This window comes from Haliotis rufescens, unplaced genomic scaffold (genome assembly GCF_023055435.1).
Source record: "Haliotis rufescens isolate VD_foot unplaced genomic scaffold, xgHalRufe1.0.p SCAF_6, whole genome shotgun sequence".
Classification (NCBI taxonomy): domain Eukaryota; kingdom Metazoa; phylum Mollusca; class Gastropoda; order Lepetellida; family Haliotidae; genus Haliotis; species Haliotis rufescens.
Genome location: NW_025964334.1, coordinates 8764514 through 8787632, shown reverse-complemented (window position 1 = coordinate 8787632; position 23119 = coordinate 8764514). Strand labels below are relative to the sequence as shown.

The 23119-nt window shown below is 43.2% G+C and overlaps 1 protein-coding gene across 1 annotated transcript; it reads left to right on the top strand.

Annotated features, from left to right (window-relative positions):
* The first annotated feature begins 693 nt into the window (after window positions 1–693).
* Window positions 694–16134, top strand: LOC124143941 (sushi, von Willebrand factor type A, EGF and pentraxin domain-containing protein 1-like). The gene is made up of 6 exons (XM_046513100.2): window positions 694–1080; window positions 7735–7908; window positions 8149–8253; window positions 8923–9165; window positions 13159–13356; window positions 15261–16134. Exons 1-6 carry the CDS (start codon window positions 729–731, stop codon window positions 15467–15469), a joined length of 1281 nt encoding a protein of 426 aa, XP_046369056.2. The 5' UTR covers window positions 694–728; the 3' UTR covers window positions 15470–16134.
* The last annotated feature ends 6985 nt before the right edge of the window (window positions 16135–23119 follow it).

Below are 23119 nucleotides of genomic sequence, written 5' to 3'. Positions count from 1 at the left end.
AGCAGGTCGGTTGGTAGGCTAGTAGGGAGGGAGGGAGGGAGGTAGTTGGGTTTGGTGGGTGGATGGGTGGGTGGATGGGTGGGTTGAAGGGAGGTATGTGGAGAGGGAAAATATTGTACGAGTCGAAACAGAAACAGAGAAACAGACATAAATTTTGTCACCAATGCTTTAAATTTGGAAATTTCACGAATTCACAATTGTACTTTATGAAAACAATTATACAGAGAAGTTCCTGATTTGTGAAATCATGCATGGGTGTCATCAAGGGTTACATACAAAAGTGCAACTTCGGATTTGATAAGAACCGAAACCGATTTAAGCACTATACCTTCATCCAACAAAATGGTGTCGGGCAATGTTTAGGGTCGGTCGGTGATGAATTGTTTTATATGTGACCTTGCATACTAGTAACTTCTGAATATTTGCAAATAATGTCGACAGCATTGTGGTTAAGCTTTTGTCCTGGCATTTTCACACCGTCAGGTTTTGTAACGAACACCCTGCCACAATAACGCTCTGTTTAGCACAATAACCTATAAACCTGTATGAATCCATTACACTTGAAATCTGAATTACACTAACTTTTTCAAACATAGACTTGGTGCGGATCCATTAACTTTCTTTCGTTGAGGGTGCTGCATGTTACACTTAATCGGATAAGCCACCCGACTTCAGCAGCAAATCGATCTGAGGCACAGTCCGTGCTGGAAGACGCATACATAGAGACGATGCTCGTTGGGATGCTGCACGTCATTGGCATTGTTCTTTGTCTCTTATACGTCTGTCCAGTCAATGGTCAGAGAAGTAGGCTGTGGGAAGTGTGCGCGTGCAAGTGGTCACCGTGGGGGAGCTGGTCAATGTGCACGAGGAAGTGTTGGGGGGTGCAATTGCGGCAGAGGCAGGTTTGGAAGAAGAATACTCCCCAATGCAAACCATCTGCATCCTGCGACGGTGGCGTTGGGGCAAGGCAACTGCAATATTGCAATAAACAATGCACGGGGGGAGAGTACGTCAAGGAAAAAGGAAAAAAGGGACGGTGTAAATGTCCACCTGGTCTCTATGGGGACTGTTGTGATCAAGGTAGGAAATCATCATTGTAGAAATTGTAGTCAATTTTATTAAAATCGTCATTACAAAGCTCTTTTTTATCCACATGTCAGTGGGGTAGTGGAGGAAGCGCTCGCTCGCTCGTCTCGCGAAGGCCCGAGGTTGATTCCCCGTTTGGGTAGCATATGTGAAGTCATCATTCCAATGAAAATCCTCATTATTACGAAGATCCACCTTTAGCACAGGGCGGTGGGGTCGCCTAGTGGTCACAGCTTTCGCCCGTCACGCCGAAGACCCGGGTTCGATTCCCCACATTAGCACAGTGTGTTGCCCATTTCTGGTGCCAGATCTTGTGGCGGTCGACATCATTCAAAACATTCGCAAAACTGTTACAAATCGTTATCAAAAAGCGTCAGGTGGGTTAAGACTATCTATTTGTGAGTGACATCATAACAGTCCAGTATTTGACATCATGATCATCGATCCACGCAATTAGAGGACCCGTGAAGATTCCGGGGTAAAATAGGTCTTCAGCAACCCATGCTTGCCGTAAAAGGTGTCTATGCTTGTCGTAAAAGGCGACTGACGGGATCGGGTGGTCAGGCTCGCTGACTTGGTTGATGCATGTAATCGATCCCAATAGTGTGGATCGATGCTCATGATGTCAATCACTGGATTGTCTGGTACAGACCCGAATATTTACAGACCGCCGTTATATAGCTGGAATATTGCTGATTGTGGCGTTAAACAACAAACAAAACCTAAACGCAATTGGGAGACGTTGACATGCATCTGCAACCCTGACCACTCGATCTCGTTTGTCCCTTACGACAAGCATGGCTTGCTAAAGACCCATTCTAACCCGGATCTTCACAGGGGGCCTTCTTATTAGCTAGACATGACTGGTTTATAAACGTAGAAAACGATGTTATTCTGCGTCTAAGACGTGCTAATAGTTATGCTCCGAAACGTTGTGTTCCCCATAATAAAGAAGTTGACATCCATATATTCTCTTCCTTACAATACCTTTGCTAACTGCATGGACCCCAACGGGATTTACATCATCCCTTCGGCCGCTGGCGATGATTGACAAATTTATCCAAGCATTGAAATAGCACATACTCTACGATTAAAACGTGGCAGAAATGAATATACTTTGAATGACTTGGTCTGACATTCCCTCTCTTGGGGGACATTCATGTTGCACTCCTTCAACGCCCCTCAGGTGATACAGCGCCCTGAACCTCAGTTATCATATATATTCTACCAAATATATAAAAAAGATTTTTTTGGTTCAAAACATATCAATAAAAACCATGCAACAATCCATTTCCTGTAAAAAATAATAATTACGAGAATTAATATCATTAAAATATCTTGACATGCTTGACTGTGATTCTTTCATCACATGGGATACAGAATGGAGTATATTCACCTTTCAATAAATATTAACGAGTGTGGCGTGAATGGCCAATACGACATCATCGCATTATAAAAATCTGGACTGACTATCCAAGTAGGTGTATGAATATTATTTATTAATATAATTTATTGATACCTACTTGGGTGACCCACTTCTTTTGCATCAGATCACGGATGTAACATCTAATTACAGATTCATAATCACTATGGGCTAAGAAGTGGTGTTACAGATTTGTTGAGTGTTGCAGTATCGGCCATTGTGTTACCAATGATAGCAATCTGGCCAGTAACAAGATCATTAAATAATTCAAGAATTTCGATTAAAAAGGGATGTTCACATGACATATATTTAATAGCCTGAAGCAACGAAAGAGAATCTGAAAAAATAATGAATTGTGTATGTGTTATAGATTGGTTATTGATATATATTTAGGGGTGTTAAAATGGCGTTTGCTTCTGCTGTGAATATGGAACTGTTATCTGGTAATCGTGGAGATACTGTTCTGGATCCAATGACAGTGGCACTAGAAACTGCGCCACCATCCTTGGGTCCATCTGTAAATATATACTCTTCAAAAAAAGAAACTTGACATAGATGTAAAACACTTTTTGCCAAATATCTAAAATAATTACATTAAATGAGAACCAAATAAGTCAAACAGAAAGATGATGTGTCTATAATTCGCGAAAACACATGCAAAGCACATAAACGTAGCGTTTGGGGATCAATTTTACAGCTTCATCCAAACGCAACCGCCTGTAAAAAACGTGCAGCAGAGGATCCTGCATTTAGGTATGCAGGCCCCCCTGCTGAATGGGTATAAAAAGCCACATCAACGGCTGTTCATACAGCCCCTATAACGGCAGTAGAGGCGGTGACAGAATGCCAAGACTGAATGCAGCTCAACGGAACAACGCCATTGGGAGATTACAAGCTGGAGCAACTCAGCAAGAAGTGGCCAGGCACTTTGGCGTATCCAGACAGACAATCTCCGCACTGTGGACCCGATACAACAACACCAACAGAGTTGACGACAGACCAAGGTCAGGAAGACCAGGGTGACAACCCAAGCACAAGATCAATACATCCGGCTGCGACACCTCCGAGAGCGCACTACCACAGCCACGTCTACAACCACACAGATCCCTGGGGTACGCAGAATATTAGATCAAACGGTACGAAACAGACTGAGGGAGGCTGGACTTTTTGCACGAAGACCTGTTCGACGTCATGTATTGACCCCACGTCATCTGGCTGACCGTCTGCTTTGGTGCCAACAGAGGGTAAGATGGGAACGTGCAAGGTGGAGAAATGTACTGTTTACTGAGTCCCAAATCCTACTCACGCGTGCTGATGGGCGCGCACGTGTCTACAGACGTCGGGGTGAACGTTTCGCCCCCAACTGTGTGCAGCAGGTTGTCCCATTTGGCGGCGGGAGTGTCATGGTATGGGCCGGAATTCATCACGGTAGTAGGACGCCTCTCGTGCATGTGGCAGGTGCATTGACAGGGGTGCGTTACAGAGACTTGATCCTACAGCCTTACGTTCTTCCTCACGTCAACGTTCATGGCGGACAGTTCCAGCAGGACAACGCTCGACCGCATATTGCACGTGTTTGTCAGGACTTCTTACAGCACAACAACATCCAAACATTACCTTGGCCAGCCCGGTCACCAGATTTGTCCCCGATTGAGCATCTGTGGGACGAGTTGGATCGACGCGTTCGCAGAAGGAATCCACTGCCCCAAACACTTCCGCATGAATGGCAGCACATCCAACAGCGTGTTCTTGACAACTTGATAGCATCAATGGGTCGTCGGTGTCAAGCGGTGATTGATGCACGTGGTGGGCACAACCGATACTGACATTTTCTGTACCCCTGTGACATTAACTGTATCGTGTACGTGTGTCTGTCTAGGTGACACGATTAATGTTTTGAACATTGTGTACATTGATCTTCAAACAGTGTTTCAATTATGGTTTCTGTGTCCTATTTTGAAACAATCGCATTATATTACATTTTGAAAGTTAGTGTCAAGTTTCTTTTTTTGAAGAGTATATATTTATAAGTGTCGTAAATGTTTCTTAATTGATTGTACTTCTGTTTACAAATTGATGAGTTTGTGTCTTATTTCTTACGTTTAGTTAATGTCAGGTCGACGTTTGGCCTTACCATTTGCCAAGAAGGCGATGAAAAAAGTTGAGTTGAATCTATATCTTGCAGTTTAGTATTAGAAGCAAAATGGCAAAATGGCAAAATTGCAGATGTGATTCTGATTTCAAGTGCTCAAATAATGTATCTTGTTGCCATGGGGGTCTTTCTATGAGATATAAACGGTTACATATTGATACCAATCGCTGACACTGGCACCTGCACTGACACCTGAACTGACACTGACACCGGCACTAGCACCTGCACTGACACTGAGACTGACACTGACACCGGCACTGGCACCTGCACTGACACTGAGACTGACACCTGCACTGACACCTGAACTGACACCAGCACTGGCACCTGCACTGACACTGAGACTGACACTGACAACTGCACTGACACTGACACTGACACCTGCACTGACACTGACACTGACACCTGCACTGACACCGACACGTGCACTGACAATGACTATGACACCTTCACTGACACCGACGCCTGCAATGACATCTGCAATAACGCTGACACTGACACTGACACCTGAACTGACACCTGCTCTGACGCCGAAACCTGCAATGGCTGTTATAGCAGCAGATTATAATAATTTTGCAAATCACTATCTATACACCCCCCCCCCCCCAAACACACACACACACACACACACACACACACACACACACACACACCTGCTAAAGGCTAGTCGGACTGATTTCAGGATAACGGCGTTTGTGTACGAACACGAAATATTTGTTTGTTTGTAGTTTAACGCCGCACTCAGCAATATTCCAACTTTATGACGGCGGTCTGTATATTATCGAGTCTGGACCAGACAATCAAGTGATTAATATCATGAGCATCGATCCACACAATTGGGATCGATGACATGCATCAACCAGGTCTGCGAGCCTGACCACCCGATCCCGTTAGTCGCCTTTTACGACAAGCATAGTCACCTTTTACGGCAAGCATTGGTTGCTGAAGACCTATTCTACCCCGGAATCTTCACGGGTCGAACACGAAATATGTACATCCGGCCGCATAATATGTAAATTAGCTTGTGTCAGTGGTGTACTTATAAAGTCATCACTGTCACGAAATATAGACTGTCGTAGTTGCCATTTCATTATTATACAAAAAAATATATCACATACGTCAAACATAAAATGTCAAACGCAGACAAAATGGATTCCATTCGGCGTAAGAAGAAACCCACTTTAAATTTTTAGGTCTTATGTTCTCCTCTAGATTGTCATGGTCTGTCGTATGTAAGCAATTAGCTGTTCAGGCTTCAAAAGCCGTTATGCCTCTTTATATTTTATTCAGGAAAGATAGTTGTGTGTCTTTTTTTCACAGCATGTACCATTTTTGAAGGCACATGTATGCCTATACTTTTGTATGGTTCTGAAATATGAGGTGCTGAGTATAACGCTGCAATTGAAAAAGTTCACACTTCAAATTTCAAATGTTTTCTGGGTGCTGGTAAGTTTGCCTTAAACAAGGGAATCCTTGGTAAAACAGGCCGTAGTTATATTTTTTGTAGCAAGCCAATTAAGGGTAATTTAGTATTGGATTAAATTACTTAGAATGATGCCTGATAGATACCAATATCAGTGTTACAAAATGTTAAAGTACTTGATGATGATGGTAAAAATAATTGGGTTTCAGATGTGAGAAATCTATTATTTTATTTGTAAGTGGCTTTTCATATGTATGGATTTCCCAAGATGTGGGAGATCCTCAGTTATTTTTATTTTCATTTAAGCAAAGACTAAAGGATATATTTTGTCAACAGTGGCACCGAAGTAGTTCTGAATCACTTTATCTTAGCAAATACAGCAGAGTAAAATCATTGTTACAAACTGAAAGATATTTAACTTGCTTAAATGATAAAAGTTAAATCAGAACTTATTGTTAACTTCATTTCATTATTTTAATGTAAATGTATGTCGCAGGTCCAAAGACGGTGATATTGTGAACTCTATATGAACAAACTGTTCATCCGGAGAAGTAGAGGATGAATACCATGTCTTACTTATATGTGAAACCGGGGCGGTCGGGTAGCCTAGTGGTTAAAGCGTTCGCTCGTCACGCCGAAGACCCGGGTTTGATTCCCGATTCCCGACATGGGTACGGTGTCCCCCGCCGTGATATTGATGGAATATTGCTAAAAGCGGCGTAAACCACACACACACACTCACTCACTATATGTGAAACCTATTCCTCATTTAAGGTATACATTTCTTCCCATGTTGCAAGGTATTTTTAAAGACCGTCAGTTCATGACAAATCTGCTAAACTCTGAAAATCTTGATATGATCCATGCTGTTTGTGTATTCTTAAAACATGTCTTTATAATGAGGAATGTGTAACTTGATTTAAAAACTAATCATGTACATCACGTGACAAATGTTAATATCCAATCTGCATTGTACTATGGGCCTTGATGCCCAAATTACTGAATAAACTGTCTAAACTGTCTAAACTTTTGTCTAAAAGGAAAAAACAGCGGTCAAAAATAGTCTCCTGGTTAGTAGTGGCGACATAGGGAGTTCGCGAAAAGTCCAAGCATGTCTTGCCTTACCGGCTTACGTGGCAACATGAGTGAGTGAGTTGTGTTTAACGCCGCTTTTAACAGTATTCCAGTTATATCACGGCGTGTCAGCTTAATGTGGGAGAAAAGACCGAAGTGATGAAGGTCTCAAACGTTTACCACTTCGGTGAAACCCACGAGCACGGGTATGGTGCTGACAAACCTAGAAACATCATCGGGGCGAACCGGGATTCGATCCCACAATCATAGGTTTCTGTCTTGCCCAAGGGACGCAACTCTGCAGAGCGAATCGCGGCGCCTAAGACGACTGGGCCACCCGTGCGCCTAAGACGACTGGGCCATTCGAAAGACGCCAGTGACGAGGAGGGACAATTACCTCGGAACTTTCATATCATTCCAATTAATATTATCTTATATTTAATAAAAAGGACCGTTTCCAATCTGGCAGTGATAGTACGGCGTCACTCCCAAGCTCCCCGCTTATTCCTGGGAATTATTTAAATGTATTAACAATTTTCAATCAGGGTCGAATTTGATGGACGCATTTTTCTTTTTCAGTCGTCTCGTGCGGCATGGCACCTGCAATCTTAAACGCAAATCTGTCTGAAGCGACCTATAACTACAGTGACGTCATCCGCTATGACTGTAACCATGGTTACCGTTTGAACGGGACGTCGGAGGTGATGTGCGATGTATCCGGCAACTGGAACGGAACACTACCCGAGTGCATAGGTATTCTTCAGTTTGAGTATTAATGACAGTAAAAGTATAAAAATATGTCGCGCATCTCCCCCCGCGCAAAAAAACAACAACAACAAAAACAAAAAAACATCATACAAATCGGCGGCCTGGTACAAATATTTTGACGTCATGTTTGACGTGATTGCGCATGCGCACTGTTGTCTGTCACCTTCAGTGTATGTCTATGTTATGTTTCGTTTTCGGTCTGACGTGTCTCTTCTATCTGTGCAGCTGAGGATCCTTGCAAGGGCGTGACCTGCCCCCTGGGTGAGAGCTGCCGCCCAGAGGGAACGTCCTACACCTGCAACTGTCCGAAAAACGCACGGTGCAATTTAGGTAGGTTAACAGTATACCAGTACTTTCAGGCTGTTTATTCTAAGTATGTAAACGTGTGCTATAAAACATTATTTTTTTTGGTCGTGAGGCATCCTCGATTATCCAGGGTATTAATTATAATTCTATTGTAGCAGACACATTCGCTGGCATAGCTTCGGTTTGAGTTCTGCGAGGGCATTCTCATGACGGACACGGTGACGTCGCGTCTAAAACGAAGGTTGATGGGAGTGGGTCGGGATATTTATCAGGTTTTGATATAGGATAGAATGGAAAATAAGATTTATGATATATACGGTACTTAATAACCGTGGCTAAAGTAACGGATTATGCACAGCGGCCGCTACTTGCATAGGCGATGGTGTCGGTATCAATCATTTCTCCTCACGCCTCAGATACAGGACCAAACACCCTTTGAACAGTATTTCAGTCATATTACGATGTGTCAGCATGATCGGGGATGAAAGACTGAGGTGATGCAGGTCTAGAAACATGATCAGGGCGAACAGGGATTCGAACCAATTATCACCGGTTTATGGCGCGCCGAGGGGACACAACTCTGCAACCGGGCCACCCTATCCCCAGTTGTCTTGAAAAAACACATTATTAGTCGTAGTTTGATCTGTAGCATTCACAAAGGAAAATGAAAGGTTGTAAGTTGCTTGTTCCTAGATCTTGCACCGGAAGTTGAAAGTTGTCCCCCAAGCAAGAACATCACAACTCCAGATCGAACCGTACTGTACAAGTGGGACCTTCCCAAGTTCAAGGACGCGGCGGGAGAACAACTTCAGATTGAGGCTAACTATCCAAGCAACGAGTTCCGGTTCCCCTGGGGAAATCGGACCATACAGTACACAGCCATCAAGAAGAGCAACGGACAGAGGGCTATTTGTGAATTCTCTATTGACGTCAGACGTGAGTTGAGTATTGATCTTTGAAGGGTTTTTATGTGGTCAAGGACAGAGAACTATTTGTGATTTCTCTGTCGGCGTCAAAAGTGAGTAGTGTATTGATATTTACAGAGTTCTATATTGTCAAGAAGAGCAACGGACAGAGCACTATTTGTGACTTCTCTGTCGACGTCAAACGTGAGTAGTGTATTGATATTGAGAGAGTTCTATATTGTCAAGAAGAGCAACGGACAGCAATAATTGGGAATTCTCCGAGCAAGAGAGAATATGTATACTCCCCGGGTGACGGAGAGTATTTACTAGTCTTACAATCACCGGGGAAAAGCAAGTCTTTACTAGATCTTACAATCCTCGGGAAAAGGAGCGACTATGAATAATCCCCGGGTGACGGATAGTATTTACTAGTCTGTACAATCACCTGGTGAAAGAGAGTCTTTACTTGTCTTACAATCACCGGGGAAAAGAAAGTCTTTACCTGATCTTACAATCCTCGGGAAAAGGAGCGACTATGAATAATCCCCGGGTGACGGATAGTATTTACTAGTCTGTACAATCACCTGGTGAAAGAGAGTCTTTACTTGTCTTACAATCACCGGGTAAAGGAAGTCTTTACTAGATCTTACAATCCTCGGGAAAAGGAGCGACTATGAATAATCCCCGGGTGACGGAGAGTATTTACTAGTCTGTACAATCACCTGGTGAATGAGAGTCTTTACTTGTCTTACAATCACCGGGTAAAGGAAGTCTTTACTAGATCTTACAATCCTCGGGAAAAGGAGCGACTATGAATAATCCCCGGGTGACGGAGAGTATTTACTAGTCTGTACAATCAACTGGTGAATGGGAGTCCTTACAAGTCTTAACATCAACGGTGAAAGAGAGTCTTTTCATAATCATATCGTCCCTGGGTAACAGTGAAAACATGGACCTGACACATGTTATATGGTAACCTTGGTTACAGTCGAAAAGTTCGTTTACCCAACGCTATTGTGACCTTCCGATCCTCAGTTTTGTCCCCTACCTCTTTGTCGTTATTATTTAGAGAAATATCTTTGTAAGACCCCGTTTAGAGGCTTAGATTTATAGAAAGGTGAGTCTCTTTTATATTTTTTAATTCAAGTACTATTAAAGGTCGACGCCGCACGAACATTTTAATTATGGCAATTCCTGGTTCTAACACATCATTTATTTAGAGAACAGAGCATCATTTGTTCACAAAGAAAATGTCAATAGTCAAGTGTAAATCACGGAGAGCGCATTGTTTTTAATCATTTTAGTCCTGGTTGTCTACGCTTTGAAACATGTGAGGCAAATAGAGGAGCTGTCACTATGCCACTTGTCTGATTAGTTGCAGTAACCGAATCACTGTGCGGCTCGGTGATCCTGTGTGATAGCCTGGTGGATGAAGCGTTTGCTCGTCACGCAAAAGACCCGGGTTCAATTCCCCACATTGGTACATTGTATGCAACCCTTTTCTGGTGTCCCCCGCGCGATATTGCTGGAATATTGCTAATTTTTTACATTGATTTGTCGGAATATTGTTTAGTTTTTATATTGATTTGTCGCTACACAGATCTACGGGCTCTTCCATAGTGTTTTCGGGGCGGTCGGTTAGCCTTGTGGTTAAAGCGTTCGCTCGTCACGCCGAAGACCCGGGTTCGATTCCCCACATGGGCACATTGTGTGAAGCCCATTTCTAGTTTCCCCCGCCGTGATAATGCTGGAATATTGCTAAATAAACCATTCTCACTCACTCACTCACTCACTCACTCACTCTATAGTGTTTTACTTAAAGATTCCGATTCGAAACATGTCAAACTAACAACCCTGCTATGATTGTGCATGAATCGTAATACCACGAAAACTGCAACACGATTCCCTCTCTCAACCACTTAATTGCCTTCAAATATGGGTTCTCGATCATACAACTTTCTGTGTACTTTTGGAATCATCGCGAGGATACATATTTGTTGAACCCTAAACGTACGGCGGATAATGGCGGATGTTTACGACACAGCTAAACGCTTACATCTCTCGTCAGTGATCTTATTATATCGGCACGCGCTTTGGTGGAACATATGAAGAGCGATGCAGATTTTGATCGCGGATCTATTTGGAAAACTCTCTGGGAGAGCCCTACCTTTGTAGCGACAAATCAATATCAAAATCGCTCAAGGGGACAACAGAGAGATACGGCTACCGCAGCTAACGTCTGATGGTCATCAAAGCAACAGTAAAGATCATCACCACGTCACCATCACTCACCCATCCAGTCACCGCTCAGTCACCATTTCTTCACCTTCTGGTCCGGTGGGATAGCCTGGTGGTTAAAGCGTTTGCTCGTGACGTCAAAGACCCGGGTTCAATTCCCGACATTCGTACGTTGTATGCAGCCCATTTCTGGTGTCCCCGGCGCGATATTGCTGGACTATTGCTAAAGCGACGTAAAACCGAACTCTCTCACCCTTCACTTTCCCGGTACCACGCCGTTACCACGCATCATGTGAGTGATTAGCTGAGTGAGTATTCCAGCAAAATACCACGACGGGTACTTTCTTGTGGTTCTTTTACATATCAGACAAAATGGTTCGACATTCCTTGTGTAGCAGGGCGTGGAGTCATCCCACAGATGACATCCTTACCTTGTCATATTGCTGACGGGGTCAACCTCTTTGGTCATGTGGACAACGCGTCCGACCTCTGATCAGAAGGTCCGTGGTTCGAATCCCATCACGGGATTCGAAAATTTTATGGCCGCTACATTGGCGCCCAACGTGGGGCTGAGCACGTTCATATTAAATTTGAGCAAAATAAGCCTCAGTACCCTACTATGCGGCCCCCGGGACGTGCCTTCTGTTGACGGGGGAGTATGTAGCAGGGCGCGGAGTCATCCCACAGATGACATCCTTACCTTGTCATATTGCTGACGGGGTTAACCTCTTTGGTCATGTGGACAAGGCGTCCGACCTCTGATCAAAAGGTCCGTGGTTCGTATCCCATCACGGGACTCGGAAATCTTATGGCCGCTACACTTGTAAAAACTAGTAAAGGCATAGTTACGTTCCCCGGTGTCTGAAGAGCACATTTAAAAAAGATATTAAGTTTCAAATTTACGTTACGATGATGCCTATTACACGAAGCTAGTGATAAATGTTCTTTCGCAAAAGTAATGTGGACAAACGGGTAAAACTACTCACGGACACGCGTAATGCACATGAGGATTCATTAAATGAATGAATGACTTTATTTCAGTAAGGTGGCCACTGGCTCATGATACAATTATTGTTCAAAGTGTATATGAATTAAAGGAGAGCTAGGTATATCTCCATCAGAATACATTGGAATCCAAAACATTGTCATATTTCTAGAAAATAATTATTATATATTTTGTTAAACATGGTAATATAGTTGCATTATGAGAGGAGAGGAGATGGTAAAATTTAGGTATTGAAGGAAAATAAGGGAATGATGGATTGTCTTAAATCAGTATAGAAAGGGCAAACCAGGAAAAACGTGACACTCCGATTCTTGTGGGGAAATGACAGGGAAAGGGCAAAGTCTCTCTTCTCTCATAAAAGTATTTTGACTCATTAAATAAAACTGGGGACTCCATAATTGAACATATTATTTCAAACTCAATAGAAGAAAGCCTCAGGATATGTACATGCTAAATTACATTCACTCATTTTGAACGGGGAAATAACATTAAGTGACTCTGAAATGGATCAAAACTATTCTTCTTTTTGGCCAACATACATTCTGAAGGGCACATCACAATTATGTTGTCCCTGAACACGCAATGCCGTTTAGAAAGTCAAATGTAATAAATGTTATATTTGGGGTAACCATTTCTGAGTAAAGTACAGATTCTCGTCCTTTTTTTTGGTAGAGTCCCGGCCCTATGTTGTTCTTCCTGAGCGAAATGGCCTTTAATGTTATTGTTAATACACATGTGTAAGTACATTTGCACGGTCCACTTCATTTCCGGTTTCCGCAGCCATACCTTGTCCAGAGTTGTCTGCCCCTAACCGAGGGGTTGTTGTGTGCACCAACTGGCGCTCTGCCTACGGCAAGTTCTGTCTGGTGAGCTGCACCGAGGACTATGAGCTGCCAGAGGACTACGACGCTCGTCAGTGGCTGGTCTGTGGTAGTAGCGGCGACTGGATGCCTTCAAACATCCCCGAGGAATGCAGCGGTAAGTTTTGATAGTAGACCCGACCAAAACCCAAACCCAAACCCCAAACCCCAAACCACTGGGGATTCTGGGACAGAACATGCCCCAAGTTGGCTGAGGTTGCCGATCCCTCATACGTTCACAAGGACTGCAAATCAAAAACAAAAACCGATACTGGATTTGAAAAACAAGATGGCGGCCGCCACGAAAACACCACCGGTTTTGTTTACGAATTTGAATTCTTAGTTAGTGTTCACGGAGGTAATCCGATAACCAATGCTCGTTCCAAATACACTGCATGTGGGAGGTTACCAATGATCTCAACAAATGTTGGTCTCTCCCGCCGCGATGTAGCTGGAATGTTCCGGGGTACAAAGTTCAGTTAAAAAATTTAAGTCGTACAAAAAATGAATAAAAGCAATTAGATCATTCCCTTAATTCCTTCCGGGATTAATCTTCCACTGGATCCATAATGAAACAAGTTTGGTTTTAAGTGGGTTGAAATGTGCAAATACATTATTAACTGCGAGCATAAATCGTCAACATAGCCAGTTAACATCTCACTGCGAAAATTAAACGAGAAATATTATTTATTTTGGAAACCGTTTCACAAATGTGAGAGCAATAAATATTATCAACCTCCATGGTTCCAGCGGCTAAGGGGGCGGTCGGGTAGCCTAGTGGTTAAAGCGTTCGCTCGTCGCGCTGGAGACCCGGGTTCGATTCCCGACACGGGTACAATGTGTGAAGCCCATTTCTGGTGTTCCCCGCCGTGATATTGCTGGAATATTGCTAAAAGCGGCATAAAACCATACTTACTCCAGCGGTTAATGTTTTGGTGAATATATGTGACCAAATCTTCATATTTTCGAATATATTCTTCTCTGCCTAATGCTAATTTCAAGACACAATAAAGAAGTTCATTCATAAATGAAGGCCACATGGCCCAGAGTTCATTTACATGAATAATATACACTATGCACATGCACAAATTTTCTTACAACAAACGTTCATCTTTTTTTTTTACATTTGTATTTACATATGGACATATATTTAAAAACACAATCATTTCTTGTCGATAGAAGACTGATAAATTTTGGGACAGATGGTTGTACATGGTAACATTTTGGAATTAATATTTCTCTATTACTTTTATATAAAAAAAGAAAAAATTAACAAAAAATGGTATTCATTTTCTATTTCATAGCGGTTACATTTCTTAAAATAACTAAACGATGACTCTGTGGTTGTATTAAATCGAGTTTTCTGTACATTTAGATTATGGCTTAAACAACAGAATTTACATAAAGCTCTAAGTCTAAGAAGATCTCTTTCACATGCTAAAGTAGACAGATATCTTTTTGGTTCGAGTAGTGATTTATAAGATGAATAAACATCAAGGAAAGGAGAATTTGTGATTTTGTAATACCAGTTTTGGAATTCTATATCTTTACATCGTTGTTTGAATATAACCATGAAGCATTTCATATCGCCGCAATCCTGAGACAACAATTTCAAGACACAATAACGTACATTGTGTGAAACTGACATATGTTTTGTACATCATTAATTATATAGATACAGGGTTCTTACATAACACTATCGAGTAAAAGCAGCCATTGGACGCTCATTCGTTCGCTGCGTAATGCTAAAACGAGGCGTTCTTTATCATGCAACTTTTAGCGTCACTATTTGGACCTATTTGGCTCTTGAAACACAGAAACTGAATCCCACTGTGAAGTGTGTAGGTCACGTGTTACTTCAAGTCTTCCAGCCTTCGGGTATCGGTCGATGGCTTCCTTTAAATCTAAGCAGAAATACAAACTTGTTTTAATTATTAATAATGTGATCAACATGCAAAGACTCCATGTTTGCCGAAACTATACCCTCTGTGAGGAGTCATTGAATAAATTATTCAATTCCAGTTATGTTTGGCGATGGGAACATCATCCAAGAGGGTGCCCTGCAGAAAATCGACGGGTGCCTTCACGCCGGAGCACAGGAAGGGCTTCGAACCCGGTTCCTACGGCTGCTCAGAGAGTCAGCCTTCAAGTCCTTCTGCACTAACTATGAAGACATGTGCAGGCCAGAAAACGTCGAGGTGATCTGTTGGAATAACCAACTGTTGGGGTGAGAAGATCTTCTCATGCCCGAAGCCTTGCTTATCCTTTTAGGGGCTGACCTTTTTGGGGCTGTGGGCTGGGCTATTTCTTGAGACCCTAAAAGTAAAGTATGCTGAAAAAATAGTTTTTCCTCGTTGTTGTTGTTGTTTGTTTTGTTGGTTTTGTTGTTCGTTTGGTTTTGGTTTTTGTTGTTTTTGTTTTGTTTTTGTTTGTTTTTTTTGTTTTTTTTGGGGGGGGGTTCGTTTCAATTTTCTTTTATTCATCTTCTATTAGCTGTGGGGTAGGGTAGGTAGCTTGGGTCGGTGTTGTTGCGCTTGTCCTCAGCTTTAATCCCCAAACAATTAAATCCCATACAGGACATGATGAATGTCCTGACATATTTTTTATGTAGGTAAAATGTGTTTAGCTTCTCCTTTTAGTGATAAAATAATTGAATATTTTTAAGCCTGTTGAAACACATTGACTCTCAAACAAACATCCTAGTGCGCTTACACATTGTCGAACTGCTGTTTTCAATTCGAACTGTGATAAAGAGTGGGACTAGTATGCTTTTCCTACTTCTCGTTATTTTTATACGCTTGTCAAAGCGTTTTGAATTTTCATGTTTGGAACACAACCAAGCAACATGTTAGAAATGTTAGACTTTTATTAAGGTCTTTTTATCCAGATATCTTTATTTCACGTATCAATGTATCAGTTCTGATTCTTAGTTTGAAAATGTGATGTACCGTTGTGCAATCATCGAAATAAAAGTATCTGTCAGCCAAGTCACTCAGTTTTTTACTCCACCTTAAACTGTGGCACGCAATTAGCTGTGGAGAGCTGTATGCCTCAGACGTGCCAGAAACCTATGCTCGCTGGTTCGAATCCGGTTCGTCCTACCGTCGAAGCATTCTTTCAAATAAAATATCTGAGAGCCAAAATAAAACGCTCGGGCAGCTCAGATGACTGAGGGGATAACCCATGAGGATAACCATCGATGACCAAATCCTTTCCCTTCCCTTCCATCCCCATCCTTTCCCTTCCCTTCCCTTCCCTTCCATTCCCATCCCTTCCCTTCCCTTCCCATCCTTTCCCTTCCCTTCCCTTCCCATCCATCCCCTCCCTTCCCTTCAATCCCCATCCTTTCCCTTCCCTTCCCTTCCCATCCCATCCCTTCCCTTCCCATCCCTTCCCTTCCCATCCCTTACCTTCCCTTACCTTCCCTTCTCTTCCCATCCCTTCCCTTCCCTTCCCTTCTTATCCCTTCCCTTCCCTTCCCATCCATCCCTTCCCTTCCCTTCAATCCCCATCCTTTCCCTTCCCTTCCCTTAACTTCCCTTAACTTCCCTTCCCTTCCCTTCCCATCTCATCCCTTCCCTTCCCTTCCCTTCCCATCCCTTCCCTTCCCTTCCCATCCCTTCCCTTCCCTTCCCTTCCCTTCCCTTCTCTTCCCATCCCTTCCCTTCCCTTCCCATCCCTTCCCTTCCCATCCATCCCTTCCCTTCCCTTCAATCCCCATCCTTTCCATTCCCTTCCCTTCTCTTCCTTTTAATTCCCTTCCCTTCCCTTCCCTTCCCCTCCTATCTCTTCCCTTCCTTTCCCTTCCCTTTCCCTCCTTTCTCTTCCCATTCCATTCCATTCCTCTCCTTTCCCTTACCTACCCCTCCTTTCCCTTCCTTTCCCCTCCTTTCCCTTCCCTTCCCCTCCTTTCTCTTCTCTTCCCCTCCTTTCCCTTCCCTTCCCCTCCTTTCTCTTCTCTTCCCCTCCTTTCTCTTCCCTTCCTTTCCATTCCCATTCCATTCCATTCCGTTCCCTACCCCTCCTTTCCCTTACCTTCCTCTCCTTTCCCTTCCCTTCCCTACCCCTCCTTTCCCTTACCTTCCTCTCCCTTACCTTCCTCTCCTTTCCCTTACCTTCCCCTCCTTTCCCTTACCTTCCTCTCCTTTCCCTTCCCTTCCCCTCCTTTCCCTTCCCTACCCCTCCTTTCCCTTACCTTCCTCTCCTTTCCCTTCCCTTCCCTACCCCTCCTTTCCCTTACCTTCCTCTCCTTTCCCTTACCTTCCCCTCCTTTCCCTTCCCTTCCCTACCCCTCCTTTCCCTTCCTACCCCTCCTTTCCCTTACCTTCCCCTCCTTTCCCTTCCCTACCCCTCCTTTCCCTTACCTTCCTCTCCTTTCCCTTCCCCTCCTTTCTCTTCCCTTCCTTTCCATTCTCTTCCCATTCCATTCCCTTCCCTTCCCTTCCCTTCCCTTCCTTTCCCTTACCTTCCTCTCCTTTCCCTTCCCTTCCTTTCCTTTCCCTTTCGTTCCCTTCCCTTTCTTTCCCCTCTTTCTCTTCCCTTCCTTTCCATTCCCTTCCCTTCCCTTCCTTTCCCTTCCTTTCCCTACCCCTCCCTTCCCTTCCTTTCCTTTCCCTTTCGTTCCCTTCCCTTTCTTTCCCCTCCTTTCCCTTCATTTCCCTTCCCTTCCCCTCCCGTATCGACAAGCTGTCTGCTCCCACTCGGCAAGGACCGCCTCCGTGGTCTAGTGGTAGAGCGTCCGCCCGGAGAGCGGAAGGTCCGTGGTATGATCCCCAGCCGCGTCATACCAAACTATGTTAAAAGATAGTACTTGTTGTTAGCCTTTCTGGCGCTCGGCATTAAGGGGCTAAAACAAGGACTGGTCGGCTCGGAGTCAGTATACTGTTAAACTGCGGCATGGTATCTCAGTGAGCTAGCACTATAATCGATATCAATCCGCACTAGTACAAGCAGCCACACGCACGCACGCACCCACGCATACACACACACTCACACACACACGTGAATGCACGCGACGTTACACCAAATTACACCTCACCTCACCACCCGGCAAGAGGCCGTGCCAACTCAAGTAAAAACCTGGCAAACCTCTAAAAGATTAAATCAGACCCATTCTAATAGAGCCCTTAAATGAATCTGACTTCCATCTGATTTGAGTTTTGCTTGCTGTAACAGTTGTGACTTGAGTTGCTGGATGAGGCTTACTGCAGAGTTTTCAAATATGTGCACACTTGCAAACTGGACGTGTGCATAGTGTACGATTGAAGTCAAGGCATGTATCGGTTTGACGTGTGCCAAGTAGAGGTGTGTGCAACATGGCAGATCTTGGTTTGTAAAATGACTGTGGAGTCATGGACAACCACCATAAATCCTGGTGTCAATTACTGATCCTGTTTCCAGCCATCCCCCTTTTGCCTGTGATATGCTGAGCGAATGATATCAATGTACAGTAAACTACGGTTATAACGAACTCAAAGGGACCACTTATTTTTGTTCGTTATAACCGTAGTTCGTTATAAGCATATATATACAGCATGTATACAATAAATGGCCGGGACTAAAAAATAAGTTCGTTATATCAGTCAGTTCGTTATAAGCGTGTTCGTTATAACCGTAGTTTACTGTACTTCACTGTTGAGCTCTAGCAGAAAATATATCAATACAAGTTGCTGGTATATGCCAAGAAGGCTGATGTCCACTCTTCGACAGTGCTAATCTTGGACTGGTGGCGGTTTACTATCTCCCGTTTGCATCGATTATTTACGACAGGCACACCACAAAAAGACATGACTGAGAAATTGAAACATGTCGGTCAGAGGTTCTGACATTTAGAGTGTTTTATGTTTCCATTAGAAACACATGAAGTTATTTTGTCCCCCAAGAGACTGTCTATTTGTCCCTCGTTGGTCCAGGCCCCCGTGGAGTTCAGGGCAGACTAGCTCCAAGTCATTCATCCTCTCTGACTTTCTGGATTGGATGACAACAATGTGTGCCCTGACTGGTTGCGTGTCATTATCCTCCAACGACGTCGGGCGTTGCTCACGGGACCACCCACTGATGTGTTGGGGCCGGTCGCGATTACTCCCAAGCTAGCTAGCTTATTATCCTGACTGCATAACACTCGCATTGTGACTACTTTTCTAAATATCTACAGACCATGTCATTAAGTGACATAGTGAGTGACAGTGGCACAGGCATTGGGCGTTAAACACTTTGCTGAAACCCGTTAAGGGACGCAACTCTTCAAAGTGAATGCTGGTGCCTTAGACGCCTAGATCTCAAGAACACGGAAGCATTACAACGTTAAATATCTGAGTGAATTAGCAGCACTAACATGGTACACGATTGGCCACAGAAACAATGAGTTCGATATATACAACTAAAAAAACATAAAGAACACCCGATTCTTTCGTATGACTATAGCTAATCTGTCAAAGAACACCCGAGTCTTTCATGGCCATGACAGATTAATTATAGTCATATGAAAAATATGAAATATGTTCTTTAACTTCTTTTGAGTAGTATATTATGCATTTCTGCTATGTTTTAATGCATGAATAGACTAGCTTGACCACGCTCAGTGAACTGAAGCAACTGGCCCAGCGCTCTCGACTTTGTCTCATTACAATTGTACTATCGTGAGTGGGTGAGTGAGTATGGATTCATGCCACTTTCAGCCATGTTTCATCCATATGTTGACGTGGGAAACCAAGACGTGTTAACGTGTGTGTGTGTTGGTGTCTGTTGGTGTGTGTGCGTGTGCAAGGACGACTATACCGTTGTTGTACGTACAAAAAAACGTCATTGACATATTCTGTTTCAAAAAGTACACAACTTGCGTACATGATAGGTCTTATTGTGTTTTTATGCTGCTTGTATTCTAAAACAGCTGACCTTTTAGCCTACTTTAAGTCCCGAACAACCTAATCAATTATCCTCTTGCAGCAAATATTGATGGTACACCCACTTAAGATCAGCAACCATCAATTTACGCTTTGACTTTGACCTTTTTGATGTCCATTATTCATTCACAACTTTATCTTTTTCTTTAACAGTGTATTTGTGTTTAGTTTTACACACAGCCACGCTTTCCTGAGTCATTTAGCTCTTATTTAAAATTGTCTATGTATGATGACCATCCTTTTTAGTCCACTGGAAATGTAAAATTATAAACACGTGAATTGGTTGATGATTATCAGATATATAATGGTTAAAAACAAGATTTGTTTATGAACACACAATGCAATTTAGAAAGTGGTCAAATGTAACAAATGTTATATTTGGGAAAGCATTTTCTTTGTAAAGTAAAGATTCTCGTACGAAAGTGTTATCCCAAATATAACATTTGTTACCAACATTTTTTTTATAAGCACACAATGCTATTAAGAAGGTGGTCAAATGTAACAAATGTTATATTTGGGAAAGCACTTTCTCAGTAAAGTAAAGATTCTCGTACGAAAGTGTTATCCCAAATATATCATTTGTTACCAACATTTTTTATGAACACGCAATGCTATTAAGAAGGTGGTCAAATGTAACAAATGTTATATTTGGGAAAGCACTTTCTCAGTAAAGTACAGATTCTCGAAAGAAAGTGTTATCCCAAATATAACATTTGTTACAAACATTTTTTTTCGTTCACAGACTGGCAGGCTCTGGGTTTCTAACGTGATCGAATGCGTGAGTCAGAAAGACTGGCTTTTAAAGTTCCAGTGAGCAAGTTCGTGACCCATCGTGAATTGTCGGCCTTAAATTATACAGATTCTGCGGGCTTATCGTACCTTGTCCTTTCCTTCACCATAGCAAGCTCTGCCTTGCAAACCTGCTGCTCTTTCTACACATATGTTTTATTAATTTCCTTCCTCATCAGCCATGAACGGGGGGAATGAAACGTGTATGTGTCCCTTTCTTCATTAATGAGTGAGTGAGTCACTCAGAGGTGGATTTACCGACGGATTGGACTCGAACCTAGACTTCTGGTGCACCTTAGGACGCAACTCAGCACAGCAATTTGCAGCGCCTTAGACGACTGGGCCACCTATGTCATCGTGATAAAGGCGAATATTGCTTAATCAGCAATAGTGCATCAACACACTGGAAGAAACACACTTCATTTCAGGCCAAATATAAACAAAATGTCCGAGATCATCCTCGGTAGTCCAGGGTATTATATCTCCATGCTTTTCTCAAATATCATAACCAAATATATTGCTAGTCTTGCTTCAGATTTTAAGGCCTCTTCTTGCTGTTCTAGTTCTCACATGTCCACCCTCTCTACGTTCAGACCGCCTCCGTGATCTAGTGGTAGAGCGTCCGCCCGGAGAGCGGAAGGTCTGGGGTTCGATCCCCGATCGCGTCATACCAAAAGACGTTAAAAGATGGTACTTGTTGTAACCCTGTCTGCCGCTCGGCATTAAAGGGCTAAAACTACGACTGGTCGGCTCGGAGTCAGTATACTGTGTCTGATTGAGGTATTCATGTTAAACTGCGGCATGGTATCTCAGTTAGCTAGCACTATTAATCGGCATCAGTCCGGACTAGTACAAGCAGCCACACACACACACACACACACGTGCATGCACGTCGCTATATAAGTGCAATAATCTTGGACGCGACGTTAAACCCCATTTCACCTCACCTCACCTCACCTCACCTCTACGTTCAATGGTTACGTCTATCTTTCTGTTTATTTGTTCTTTTTCGAATTTTCCTTCTCAAAACGTTTGGTCGGTGGTCGAAGAAAACGAAAACATTATCAGCCTCTTTTATTAACTATTAATCTCGGAAAATACTTACTGGATTTAGATAGCTTTTATACGCATGTTTTAAAGTTCACTGAAAACGTGTGGATCAATGCTGTGCACTGACGTGAGTGTATTCCCAGGAGTGAAAGATCACCATGTGAGATTATGTTCTCTTATCTGTATATACGTGTTCTGAACATAATCGATGGTTTCGTATTCATGGCGTAGAAAAGATCCTAATGTGTTCATCAACGAGCAGGACGGTCGGGTAGCTTAATGGTTTAAGCGTTCGCTCGTCACGCCGAAGACCCGGGTTCGATTCCCGACATGGGTTCAACGTGTGAAGCCTATTTCTGGCGTAAAACCATACTCACTCACTCATCAGCGAGCAAACTCAAACTGTTCTGTAGTGAGTGAGTGAGTTGGGTTCAACGCAGCTTTAAACAATATTCCAGTTATATCGCGGCGTGTCAGCTTAATGTTGGAGGAAAGCCCGAAGTCATGCAGGCCTCAGACGTTTACCACTTCGGTGAAACCCACGAGCACGGGTATGGTGCTGACAAACCTACAAACATAATCGGGGCGAACCGGGATTCGAACCCACAATCATAGGTTTCTGGCGTGCCCAAGGGACGCAACTCTGCACAGCGAATCGCAGCGCCTTAGACGACTGGGCCACCCGTGCCCCCCAAACTGTTCTGTAAGTGGCCCCGAAGGGAGGAAGGTCAGTGGTTGGATGAATATGGTGCTGAGGACAAGTAATTTCCAATGATTGCAATCCTCATTGACCTTTTATTATTTGTTGTTTAAAGCTGCATTGAGAAATATTCCAGATATATGAAGGCGGTCTGTTAGAGTCTCGAGATAGTATGTGCCCAAGACATGAAACAAAATTGTTCATAAAATAATTGCACTTTTCAGGCTTTAATCTCAAATCAGTTTCTCGAAGTCTAGACAATACAGCTATAAGTCTTGCCATGTGTTTATCAATGCTCTTATTGAAAATAATCACATCATCCAAGTAGATAAGGCAAACTACCATTGAAGTCCTGCTGGCGCAGCCCGCATTTAAGAGTACCTGGAGCTGCAGCCAGACCAAAAGGCATAACATTGAAATGGTACAAGACATAAGGTGTT

Bases quoted from the DNA above. Each gene is read 5' to 3' on its own strand.
- LOC124143941 (XM_046513100.2), top strand. From the start codon at position 729: ATGCTCGTTGGGATGCTGCACGTCATTGGCATTGTTCTTTGTCTCTTA. The intron at 7,909-8,148 runs GTATTCTTCAGT...CTATCTGTGCAG, and splicing joins AACACTACCCGAGTGCATAG to CTGAGGATCCTTGCAAGGGC. The intron at 13,357-15,260 runs GTAAGTTTTGAT...ATTCAATTCCAG, and splicing joins CATCCCCGAGGAATGCAGCG to TTATGTTTGGCGATGGGAAC.